A 14,163-nucleotide genomic window follows, 5' to 3' on the forward strand; every position below is an offset into this window, starting at 1 on the left:
TTATCTAAAGAGACAGAACATATTCCTAACTATAATAACAGCTACTATTTCTTGAGCATTTATATGCACCAGGCACTATTCTAAGCACTTTATACACACTGACTCATTTAATCTTCAAAATAAATATATGAAGCTGTTGTTTAGTTGCTAAGTCCTGTCTGACTCTTTGCGACCATGAACTGCAGCATGCAAGGCTTCCCTGTCCTTCACTATCTCCCTGAGTCTGCTCAAACTCATGTCCATTGAGTTGTGATGGCATCCAACCATCTCATCCTCTGTCAACCCCTTCTCCTCCTGCCCTCAATCTTTCCCAGTATCAGGGTCTTTTCCAATGAGTCAGTTCTATGCATTAGGTGGCCAAAGTACTGGAGCTTCAGCTTCAGCACCAGTCCTTCCAATGAATATTCAGGGTTGATTTCCTTTAGGATGGACTGGTTTGATCTCCTTGCAGTCCAAGGGACTCTCAAGAGTCTTCTCCAACACCACAGTTCAAAAGCATCAATTCTTTGGCACTCAATCTTCTTTATGGTCCAACTCTCACATCCATACATGACTACTAGAAAAACCATAGCTTTGACTATATGGATCTTTGTCAGTAAAGTGATGTCTCTGCTTTTTAATACACTGTCTAGGTTTGTCATAGCTTTTTTTCAAGGAACAAGTGTCTTTTGATTTCATGGCTGCAGTCACCATCCACATTGATACTGGAGCCCAAGAAAATGAAATCTGACACTATTTCCACATTTACCCCATCTATTTGACATGAAGTGATAGGACCAGATACCATGAACTTTGTTTTTTGAATGTTGAGTTTCAAGCCAGCTTTTTCACTCTCCTCTTTCAGCTTCATCAAGAGGCTCTTTAGTTCCTCTTCACTTTCTGGATTATAATCCAAGGTAGACTGTTATAAATGTTTCCAAGAAAGAGTAATTATGATGACAGAAATCAGAAGTCTTTAGAGATCTTCCTCTAAATAACATTTAAACTTTGCATTCTTAATGTTAATTTTATTTCTTGTAGGGTTTTCCTGTTACAGGAAGGGGCTGTTCTCAATGAAAAGCACTGCATTAACAAGTGTACAAAGTCATAAAAAAAGAATGACATGTTTGGGTGTAAAGAGGATGTTACAAACTTTTAAATGACTCTGAATGCAACCTTAAGGCATTTGGTCTTTACTAGGCAAAGGGGAGTCATTAAAGGTCTCTGGTCTGGAGGAATGATAAATAGAACAATATTTTCACAAAGAAAACTCTGGTGTCAGTGCTGAAGGTCAACTGAAGAGCAGAAAGATAGGAGACAAGGAGATCAACTGGGTGGCTATCACAAAAGTTATAAGGCAGTGTTTTTTCAAATTGTGGATCATGTGAAATCAACTTAATGGGTTGTCAGCAAGGACCTACTATATACTAATAACAGGAAAATCTACTCAATATCCTCTGACAACCTACATGAGAAAAGAATCTAAAAGAGAATGAATATGTGCACATGTGTAACTGAATCATTTTGCAGTACATCTGAAAGTAACATAACATTGTGAATCAACTATACTCCAATACAACAAACAGAAGAAACCTTAGTGGACTGTGACAAACATTTAAAAAAACATGAACTCACACTAATAATTTTTTAATAATGGAATCGATGCTATCAGGGTAAATACTGTTTTACACATTTTAATCCAGTTCATATGTGTATATTTGACATGTATATTCATGTGTGTACATGCACAGTCTCTAAGTCGTGTCTGACTCTTTGCTACTCCATGGACTGTAGCCCACCAGGCTCCTGTGTCCATGGGATTTTCCAGCCAATACTGGAGGGGGTTGCCATTTTCTCCTCCAGTGGATCTTCTCAACCCAGAGATTAAAGTCACGTCTCCTGCACTGGCGGACAGATTCTTTACCACTGAGCCACCTGGGAAGCCCTATGAACGTATGTACTGAGTTATTAATGCAACTGTATTTCTTATTGTGGGAAGTGTTAAAAAAAGTTTGAAAAAGATGAAAGGGGAAAATGACGAGGGTCTAAATTAAAGCTGTAGCTCCTGGAAATGGAAATGCAACAAATTATTTGAGAGCTCTTTCAAAGAATAAATTTAACAGGACTCAGTGATGAACCTGGATGTAGGGCTTGAGGGAAATAAAGGGGAAATATTATAAGATAAATGATGGCTCACCAAAAGATACCTACATCCTAATCCCTGGATGTGAATGTTACCATATATGGGAAAAAATATTTTACAGATAAGAGTAAGTTAGGAATCTAAAGATGGGGAAAATAACCTTGATTATCCAAGTGTTTCCTAAATGCAATCATGTGTGTCCTTATAAGACGGTGACAGAAAAAGATATGACGGAGACAAAACAGTAGAAGGAAATATGATCACAGAGGCAGATACTGGAGTGACACAGTCACAAGCCAAGGAATGTGGCAGTCATTAGAACCCAGAAAAGGCAAGGAAAAGATTCTCCCCTAAAGCCTCCAGAGAAACTGTAGCCCTCTTAGAACATTGATATTGGCTCAGTGAAATTGATTTCAGACTTCTGGCCTCTAGAATTGTGAGGGAATAAATTTCTGAAGCTTTCAGCCACCAAGTGTTTGCAGCCTAGAGGCAACTTGCATAAGGAACCTTGACAACTGGGAAGGAGTCAATGCCACTAAAAAAGACAAGGAGCATAGGAAAAACAAGGATATGAGGAACAAAATTTTAAATAGAACAAATATGAAACATAAGAGAAATCTGGACAAAAACAGATAATAAAAACTTGATTTTTCTAGTTAAGATATTTCAGTTCTAACTCTACAAGCTTTAAAATGTCTTTAAACTATTCAGGTTTCATGTTATCACTAATTTTCTTTGGATAGTCAAACAAGACACATAGTTTATATATTCTTTCTATCATCTGACAATTACTGTGGTTGAAACAGGTGCCAGCTTCTAGGATCATGCAGTGTCTCTGGAATGTTTATTCCAAATAACTAAAAAAACCCTAGAGCCATCTGTTACTGTGGATCACTTACTTAAGCCATTCAGGTTTGCAATTTTTTCAATGCAGTTTGTAGACAGTGAAAGCTTCCTAAAAGAGTAAAAAAAGAATACTTGAATTAATAAGAAAAAAAGTTAATAGTATAATAGAAATTATTCCTCAAGTGCTCTGACATTTCCTTTTCACACTGAATCCTTTTTTCCCTTCTCAGAATGTATTCTTTGCATGCATGTATTCTTTCATTTTGAAATCTTCATACTTTTTTCCCTGATTACAAAAGTTAATAAACATTTACTGTATAAAATTAAAAAAACCTTTTTGTGGACAATTTGGTGTTTTCTATTAAATTTTTTAAATGCATATTTTCTTTGACCCAGTAATTCATTTATAGGAACATATCCTATGGAAATACTAAAGCCAAATATATATGAATTAAACTATTTACTGTATTATTATAATAGCCAAAAAATGGGAAAAAAATTTATAAACACCCGTCAGCTGAGGAATACAGATAACAAAATACTATGTTTCCACTAAAACAAACAAGATTGGGCCATACATACCAACTTTGGAAAACGTCCATGATATGTATATTATAAAAAGTCACGTAATCCTAACCACCCCAGACATTCCCCCAGAGATACTTTCACCAGTTTATATATATTTTTTCCCTATATATACTTTAATTGTATAAAAACAAAATTTTAAAGGGAGCATAATTACACACTATTAATCTTCTCTTGACAAAAATGTTTAAAATCTTAGTAAACTTCATGCAAAGAATATAATAAAAGCTAATTTTATTGAACGCTTCATATGTGCCTAGTATTCTTCTAAATACTTTACATGTATTAACTATTTTAACCATCAGAATGATCCTATGAACTACATATTAGTAACCATATTTTATAAATGAGGAAACTGAGACACAAAGATGTTAAGCAATTTGCCTTCTATTACACAGCCAGAAAGTAGCAGATCCAAATTTAAAACTCCTCAAAACTGACCCTAGAACATGTGATCTTATCCTTCTGATTTGATTTGAAGAGGAATTCTTCTTTTTTTTTTTTTGCTTAAAACAGTAAAAGCAATTACTGTACACTGTAAATTATTGGTCATATGTGTGTATTTTCTAGTCATTCCCCACTCCCAAGAATTACCAGTGAAAGTGAAAAATGGAGTGGAAAAGCAGGAATACAGTTGGGGAATAATTCTGTAATTGTTGTATAGGCAACCTGCTCAAAGATTGTCAGCAAAAATATGAACAGGATGACCCTTAAGCAGTTTCTAGGGTACTTTAGTATGAGGTATAGAACCTTCTCAAGGTTTGATAAAAAGACATTTGACCACTTTGAAATAATGCTCTTTGAAATCATGATTTTGAAGCCGAAAACACATTTAAGGTGGATTTTTTTTTAAGGTAGATTTTAATGTTCTGTGTTCTCATCACAAAGGACAAGCTGCATACAATAACGAAATTACGTTTGCTTTTCCCTTTAATTCCAAAGATAGACATTAGTCTAATGCATGCATTCACAAATATGTGCTTATGAGACATTTAGATTGCTTACTGTAAATACAGATACCTAGTTTCATCAGTAGATTCTTCTATAAATTTAAAGTGGGGCTTATCTGCTGCACAAGGAGGTTCTTATGTAGGTAGTCAGGGAACCACACTTAGGAAAATATAGGATTTTCCAATATTCTATAACAAGTGATTCTATAACATTCTATAGCCCTGACAAGACACTGCAGCTTAAGAGCATGGTTACAAGGTGTCATGGTATAATTGCCTCAAATTAGTCACTGAACCCTGCTAAAAAGCATGTAGAATATTCAGGAAATCAGTTAAAATAATAAACATAGATATAATACTTAAAGTCTTGGGAAAATAAGATTATAAGTAAGTGTAATTTAGTGCCAATGAGGAAAAAAAAAATTAGAAGGCTCTAACATGAGAATGCTAGGACTTCCCTGGTGGTCCAGTAGTTAAGACTTCATGCTTCCATTGCATGGGTTCGATCCCTGGTCAGGGAACTAAGATCTTATATGCCGTGCGGAGCAACCAATAATAATAATAATAAAATGAAATTTTAAAAAATGCTAACCTTGGTACTCAAAAACTGGTGCAATTTTGGTTGGTATTTCCTTTTCTTTGTGTTATTAATATTTTCTAGATGTTTTACAATATATTTTCATAATTTGAGAAATTTTTAAAAAGCGGTAACTTTTATGCTTCTGAGCAAGTATAGTATTGACTTTGATGGATAATTTACAAGAGAAACTACTAGATTTTACGACAGAGAAATAGTTTTACTGTGTTATTTAGCTTCTCCTAAGAGACAAGGAAATCTGGGTAAAGAATCCACCTTCTAATGCAGGGGACACAGATGCGATCCTTGGTTGGGGAACTAAGAATCACGGGGCAATTAAGCCCGTGCATTGCAACAATGACCCAGCACAACCAAAAAAAAAAAAAGATCATACTGTTAAAAAAAAAAAGATACAGGATAGTTTAGGATTACTCTATTAACGACCCTATAAACCAATAATCTTTTATGTTTGGCTTTGCCAAAGGGAGAATCACAGGAAGGAAGGAAGAGAGGGAGGAAGGGAAATGAAGACCAAGAAAATAAATAAATTTTTTTAGTCTGTGTATTTAGAAAAGGAAGGGAAACTTAACAGCAATACTAGAAAGGATGAAAAAAGACAAGCGCTTACTCGCAATTAGAAAGTGTGGACAAGGATGCATCCATCTTCTCTATAGGGGGGATCTGGGCATACAGCTTTATCTCTCTGGCTTCAGATGGCTTCTGGCTGGTTTTCTCTTCCTATAGTAAAAATTAATGTGGAAGAAAATAATCCCAGATTATAATGTGGAACTAAAAAGGCCAGATTTTCTCAAGGCTTTTCAATATTTATTTCAAAATAGCTATTAAAATTCAGTAATTCTGTACACTCTTGACAGAACACTTACTGACAACATGTACTTACTGAACCTGATAACTAGCTTATACATGGCTGATTCAGGTAATTCCCTGTGAGGTCTCAGCCAAACGGGAAAGAGGAAAGAAAATAAATTTTATTTCTGTAGTTTTTTAAATCTTTTAAGAGTCTGTCAATTAACAAACAAAAATAAAACCCAATAACAAAAACATTTTCCTGGGAAGGATTCCTTGTCCCCAAACAAACTTTTCTTAAGTATCAGATTTAGATCTATAAGACCAGCTGTTTTTGTCATCTCATCTTTCTGTTCCTATATACAATTTAGTCTGAGTTACAACCACCAAATACCAAGAATTTGGGAAGGTATTCTCTTTATGACAAAGCTAAGGTCAAATTTATTTGTTCTACAATAATTTACTACTACATTCTGTGTTACAGTTTAATTTTAGTATCTAATACAATTTAAATTTCAATTACCAGGATATGCTGCCTAATAATATTTCCTAAGTACCTCAATACTTAGTTCTATCTCTCCAACAAAACAAGAAGATACTGCAGCTCAGGGACCATTTTTTTTTGCTTTCCTATGTTTTCTATTGTTGTTGTTTAGTTGCTAAGTTGTGTCTGACCCTTTGTGTCCCCATGAACTGCAGCACTCAGGTTTCCCTGTCCTTCACTATCTCCCGGAACGTGCTCAAACTCATGTTTTCTATAACTAGTGTGATATAAGACACAAAAGAGATTTTTTTTTTAAATCAAATTACAACATCAATAATAGAAAATATATAATCAGTTGAAAGACATCTAATGCATATCCACTCAGTATTTTTTGTGTGCCATAGGTTAGGAGGTGGGAGACTGACATCTTTAATAAATGTTGTGTTAATGAGAGTAAGAATGAGTATGATATCTTCAAATAATCTTAAAGTTAAATATTTATGGCCAAAAGAAAAAAAAATGACTTACGGCCATAATATAATCTAGAAATAAAACGTACAAACCAAACCAAATAGCCAACCACTTGTTATTATAAACCAAGTGTTATTAACCACTTGTTAATATAAATATTATTACATTATCCTAAAATCTGCTTCAAGGAAACTGTATTGAGTACTAAGCTACTCCATACTTTTTTAATGAAACAAAACAGATTTTTCACTAGCTAAACAGAAAGGAATTTTTAAATTGCAATTAGGGTATAAAGAAACTTATAAGCACTAAAAACAGGAATTCAAATATTTCATTATCCTAGATACTTTGTCTATTTTACATAGACACCAAGTTTCTTGAAAGACTTTTTATTTAAAACCCAGTTACAAAAGCAAAGATACATTATTATATAAAAAACTGATAACACTGGTCAAGTAAGCTATCACTGGGGATAGAAATTGAGGGCCATCTCTATACTCTCTGGAAATTCTATCCATAATGCTGAAATACAAACATTCAAACTTTATAGAATTTTATATTCAAAATATTTGTTTAAATTTAATGCACATTTTTTACAATGCCATTTCCTAACATTACTATGTGCTTTTAAAAAATGTATCTTATGTATTTTTCCAGATATAATTGATATGCAGCACTGAATAAGTTTAAGACATATAACATACTGATTTGACTTACATAATCATGAAATGATGACCACAGTAAGTTTAGTGAACATCCATCATCTCAAGTAGATACAAAATAAAAGAAATAATTTTTTTTCCTTGTGATGAAAACTCTTGGGACTTACTCTCTTAACTTTCATATATAACATACTGCAGGGTTGTTGCTCTTCAGTTGATACATTCTGTCCAGCTCTTTGCCACCCCATGGACTACAGCTTGCCAGGCTTCCCTGTCCTTCACCATCTCCTGGAGTTTGCTCAAATTCACGTGCACTGAGTCAGTGATGCCATCCAACGATCTCATCCTGTGTCGCCCTCTTCTCCTCTTGCCCTCAATCTTTCCCAGCATCAGGGTTTTTCCAGTGAGTCAGCTCTTCGCATCAGGTGGCCAAAATATTGGAGCTTCAGCTTCAGCATCATCCTTCCAATGAATAGGAAGGTTGATTTCCTTTAGGACTGACTGGTTGGATCTCCTTGCAGTCCAAGGGATTCTCAAGCATCTACTTCAGCACCACAGTTCAAAAGCATCAATTCTTTGGTATTCAGCCTTCTTTACGGTCCAACTCTCACATCCATACATGACTACTGGAAAAACCATAGCTTTGACTATATGGACCTTTGTTGGCAAAGGGATGTCTCCAGTTTTTCATACGCTGTCTAGGTTTGTCATAGCTTTTCTTCCAAGGAGCAAGCGTCTTTTAATTTCAAGGTTACAATCACTGTCCAAAGTGATTTTGGAGCCCAAGAAAATAAAATCTGTCACTGTTTCCACTTTCCCCCATCTATTTGCCATGACGTGATGTGACCAATGTTAATTACATTAACCATTTTGTACACTGCATCCCTAGTACTTACTTATCTTGTAACTGGAAGTTTGTACCTAATGACTATCTTCATCCAATTTCCCCTACTCCTACCCCTTGCCTCTGGTTGCCACAAATCTAGTGTCTTTTTCTACGAATTTGTCTGTTTGTTGAAACATAATTGACTTACAGTGCTATGTTAGTTCCTGGTGTACAACACAGTGATTCAATATTTCAGTACAAAATTAACACTACTTTTACAGATTTATTGAGATATAATTGACATACAACATTATTTATGTTTAAGGTATGCAATGTGATACTTTGATATATGTATATATTGCAAGATGATTACCAGAATAAGGTTAACACATCCAGCACCTCATACAATCAATTTTTTGTGTGTTGAGAACATTTAAGGTTACTCTCTTAGCAACTTTCAAATATATAATACAGTATTATTAACTATGCTGTACACAGATTTCCAGAACGTATTGGTCTTATAACTGAAAGCTTCTACGCTTTGACCAACTTTTCCCCATTTCTTCCATTCCTCAACTTTGGTAACCACCATTATAATCGGTTTCTATGAGTTGGCTTCTTTAGATTTCACATATAAGTGAGATCACAAATTAAAAAACCTCAAATTGTCTTTACCTATCTGACTACATCATTTAGCATAATGCATTCAAGGTCCTTCCACGTTGTCACAAAAGGCAGGACTTTCTTTCTTTTTATGGCTGAGTAATATTCTATTGTATACAAATATATATTTTCTTTATCCATTCATCTACTGATGGCCATTTAGGTTGTTTTCATATCTTGGCTATTCTGAATAATGCTGCAATGAACCTGGGGATAAAGGTACCTCTTTGAGTTAGTGATTTCATTTCCTTCAGATACACATCCAGAAGTGGGACTCCTGGATCATATGGTAGTTCTACTTTTAATTTTTGAGGAATCTCCACAGTGTTTATATTAACCACTCCATCATAACACTATACCAACTTACATTCCCACCAAAGTGCAAAAGGGTTCCCTTTCTTCCACATCCTCACCAACACTTTTCTCTCATATTTTTGATGACAGCCATTTTAACAGGTATAAGGTGATATCTCTTTGGGGTTTTGATTTGCATTTCTCTGATGATCAGTTATGTTGAGTATCATCTTAGAATTTTTATTTGAGATTTTTTCATTTGTCTATGTATGATTTTCATTTGTTCACATTGACTGTCTCTGTTCTAACCTCTAAGAGACTAAAACCATCATTTATTTAAAACCTAGATAAGCCACAGCACATATCACTCTATTACCTAAAAATGATATGTGGTTTAATAATGACAAAGTTGAAAAAGAACATGGAGATTCCAGCTATCGCAGTAACAGACAAATTAGCCTTTCCAGATTTAAATTTTCCCATGGTCAGACTTTTTAACTGAAATTTTTATTGAGATATTTGAAGAGTCATGTGCGGTTATAAGAAATAATACAGAGAGAGCCTTTATACACTTTGCCCAGTTTTCCCTAATGGTAACATTTTTCAAGATTATAGTATCACAACCAAGATATTGATATTGATACAATCCACTAATTTTAATCAGATTTTCCCAGTTGTACTCATTTGTACATGAGTGTGAATGTGTTTGCATGTGTGTATTAAGTCTATCTAATTTTATCACCTGTGTAGGCTCATGTATCCACTAACACCATCAAGATAACAAAACACTTGCAGTACCAAAAGATCCCCTGTATTGAATGGTCAGATTTAAATAACTGTCCAAAAATTATCCTAATACGGTTTCTAGTAGTAAAAACTCATAAACTCACCCATCTGGCTAGGGCTTCTTTGATTGTTGTTGCTTTCGCCTTAAAAAGAGAAAAAAAAAACAACAAGATTATCTTTATTGGTGTGATTTGTTGACTCAATTTTCATGTAACAATTATTAGCCCTGGCATCTGCCATTAAAAAGATTTCATTTTTTGAGACTTTATATGAAAAAGAGAATGTTTTAATTTCCTAAAATCAGAAATACTTAAACACCTCTCAGAGAAATTAAGGAAACCATGATGGATCATGTCATATGCTTTACTCTGACGTGATTTACAAACAACAGAGCTGTCAACACTGATATTAAAATATAACTTATTTCATTATTCTAAGATTTATATCTTCCTTTACATTTTAATATCTTTGAAGTTTAGATACATCTTACAACCAGGAAAAATTTATAATTGCTGCAGCCAGGTAGCACTGATGAAGATTCAGAAAAATATTAACCATATTGTTTAATATACATACCATATAAATTCACTTTTATGTTTATCAAAAAATAAAAATGATAAAAATTTTAGCATGATAAAAATCTATATGCCTAAACACATTTAAAATAACTCCGTCAATAAATACAAAATAAAATTTCTAAGTGATAGGAAATTATGTCACAGTTTAATTCCAACTTCTTATTTTTCTTATTTTTTAATTGGAAGATAATTGCTTTACAAGGTTGTGTTGGTTCCTGGTGTACAACAACATTAATTTTCTTTCTTAGAAGAAGATAAAATAATGCTGCACCTTATAATCAATAGTATCTTAGATTCAATTTAATATGATATTAAAAACTTTAAAGGTAAGAAAAGGAAGACATCCTTTGAATCATTGCTGGAGCTTATTTTATAAAAGAGATAACCCTAAACAATAACAAAAGGAATTATGTCTCTGAAGTAAAGATGCACTAATAAACAACACAAGTTAAAAATAAAACTATTAATTTAAGTAAAATAATACAATTAAAGACAAAGAATGTAAAAATTTGAGGAATATAACACTTAAAAGGAAACTTATGCTTAAAATACATTAATTTAAAAATAAGAGAACAGGGAACCCTATTCAATATTCTGTGATAAACCATAATGGAAAATAATATGAAAAGGAATATATATATATATATATGTATAACTGAATCACTTTGCTGTTTAGCAGGAGTAAACACAACACTGCAAATCAACTATACTCCAATAAAATAAATTTTAAAAAATAAGAGAAAGCAAGAGATAGAAAACAAATTAAGCATTCAAAATATTTGGAAAAGTACATCATGAAGGTAGAAGGAAATAGAAAGGAAGAAATCAATGAAAAACAGAATGAGAGGAAAAAAGATGAACAAAACGAAAAGCTGGTTCTTAAGTTTCTGGCAAGCCTAACTGAGCAAAACAGAGAGATATACAAATTAAAAATACAGAATAAACAAGGAGAGATGACAGATACCACAGAGATTTTTAAAATAAAATATTATAAGCAAATAGACGGCAATAAGTTTGAAAACCTGAAGTATACATTTCTAGAAAAAAACAAAAATGCCAAAACTCACAAAAAGAATCAGGAAATATGAATAGACCAATAACTATTTGAAAATTAAAAATATAATCAAAGAGATTTACCCATACCCTCCCCCCCTAAAGCCCCAAATCTAGATAAATTACAAATAAGTTCTACCAACCTTTCAAGGAGCAGATATTCCTTGTTATGCAAGTTGTTTCAGAAACCAGAAAGAAAAAGAGGCAAAGCTGCCAACTTATTTTATGAGACTAGAATAATTTTGATGCCATAACCAGATAAAGGGCCCTCTTTACTTCTCAAAACAGATTTGAAAAATCTTAGATGCACAATATTAGATTTCCAAAGCCAATGGTGTATAATGATCATGATCAAAAATGGCTTATGCCAGGGGCATAAAGATTGTTTAACAACAGAAAAATTTATTACAAATGTAAACCATTTATAAATGGATTAAAAGGGGGAAATTACACTTATTTCAGTAAGTGCAGAAAGAGCAGTTGATAAAGTTCTACCTCTGATATTAAAAGCTTTTAACTAAGGATTAAAGCAAAATTCCTTATTTGATAAAAGTTATATATCAAAATGGAGAAGGAAATGGCAACCCACTCCAGTATTTTTGCCTGGAGAATCCCACGGACAGAGGAGCCTAGCAGGCTACAGTCCATAGGTCGTAGAGGGTCGGATACGACTGAAGCAACTTAGCACTCACGCATGCATATATCAAAAAGCTCTAACCAATACCAGCTTAATGAATAAAGAAATTCATTCATTTGAGCAAATATTCACTGATTACCTCCTATATACCAAACATTGTTGCACTTGCTTCAGATGTATCAATGAACAAAACAGAGATACCTGCCTTATGGGAATCTACATCTATTGCTGGGAGACCAATGGTAACTGATATAATAAATAAATAGATAAGTCATATACAGTACATTAGAAGGTGATAATTACTAAGGAAAAAGAAAAAGCTGAGCTCAGTAAAGAGTATCAGGATGTGTGTATATGTGTATGGTGGATATTTATTTTAAATAAGGTGGTCAAGGTGGGCCAAATTGAGAAGGTAACATTAAAGTATCCTCAAACTCCTAGAAGACAACATAGGCAAAAAAGGTAATAGAAATAAAAGCAAAAATAGACAGATGGGACCTAATCAAACTCAAAAGTTTTGCACAGCAAAACCACCATAAACAAAACAACCTGTGGGCTGGAAGAAAATATTTGTAAATGATGTGATCGATGAAGGGCTTAATTTCCAAAATATACAAACAGCTCATATAACTCAGTAACAACAACAAAAAAAACTCAGGGACTTCTCTGGTGGTCCAGCAGTTAAGACTCCAGGCTTCCACTACAGGGGGCATAGGTTCAATCCGTGGCTGGGAAACAGGATCCCACATGCTGCATGGTATGGTAAAAAAACAAACAAACAACCCACTGAAAAAATGAGCAGAAAACCTAAACAGACATTTCTCCAAAGAAGACATACAGATGGCCAATAGGCACACGAAAGATGTTCAACATCACTAATTAATAGAGAAATGCAAATCAAAACTACAATGAGGTATCATCTCACACGAGTCAGAACAGCCATTATTAAAAAGTCTATACTGATTCACTTTGCGGTCACCTGAAACTAACACAACACTGTATATTAACTATGTTGTTGTTGTTGTCATTGTTACTCAATTGCTAAGCTGTGTCTGACTCTTTGTGACCCCAGACTGCAGCATGCCTGGCTCCTCTGTCATCCACTATCTCTTGGAGTTTGTTTTGCCTTCAATCTTTCCCAGCATCAGGGTCTTTTCCAATGAGTTGGCTCTTCATATCAGGTGGCCAGAGTACTGGAGCTTCAGCAACAGTCCTTCCAATGAATATTCAGGGTTGATTTCCTTTAGGATTGACTAGTTTGATGTCCTCGAAATGCAAGAGACTCTTAAGAGTCTTCTCCAGCACCATAATTTCAAAATCATCAACTATACGTCAACAAAAAAAAAATTTTTAATTTAAGTCCACAGATAATAAATGTTGGCAATGATTTGGAGAAAAGAGAACACTCCTGCCCTTTAGGTGGGAATGTAAATTGGTGCAGCCAGTACAGAAAATAGAATGGAAGTTCCTTAAAAAAACTAGAAAGAGAAATACTATATATGATCCAGCAGTCCTAACCTGGGCATATATCTGGAGAAAACCATAATTTGAAAAGATATATACATTCCAGTGTTCACTGAAGCACAATTTTACAATAGCCAAGACAAGGCTAAATGTCCATTGACAGATGAATGAATAAAGAAGATGTGGTACATATATATGTATAATGGAATACTGCTGCGGCAGCTGCTTCACTTCAGTCGTGTCCGACTCTGCGACCCCATAGATGGCAGCCCACCAGGTTCCCCCATCCCTGGGATTCTCCAGGCAAGAATACTGGAGTGGGTGGCCATTTCCTTCTCCAATACATGAAAGTGAAAAG

General features: G+C 34.1%; 1 protein-coding gene across 1 annotated transcript in view; it reads right to left on the minus strand.

Annotated features, from left to right (window-relative positions):
* Positions 1-14,163, minus strand: part of DNAL1 (dynein axonemal light chain 1) — a 41,623-nt gene that overhangs the window by 20,153 nt on the left and 7,307 nt on the right. The window contains exons 3-5 of the mRNA XM_061156706.1: positions 10,178-10,216; positions 5,709-5,818; positions 3,022-3,077 (exon numbers count right to left, since the gene is read on the minus strand). Of these exons, the coding sequence (XP_061012689.1) occupies positions 3,022-3,077; positions 5,709-5,818; positions 10,178-10,216 (205 nt within the window). The remainder of the gene's footprint in view (positions 1-3,021; positions 3,078-5,708; positions 5,819-10,177; positions 10,217-14,163) is intronic.

Source organism: Dama dama, chromosome 12 (assembly GCF_033118175.1).
Source record: "Dama dama isolate Ldn47 chromosome 12, ASM3311817v1, whole genome shotgun sequence".
In the NCBI taxonomy this organism is placed as follows: Eukaryota; Metazoa; Chordata; class Mammalia; order Artiodactyla; family Cervidae; genus Dama; species Dama dama.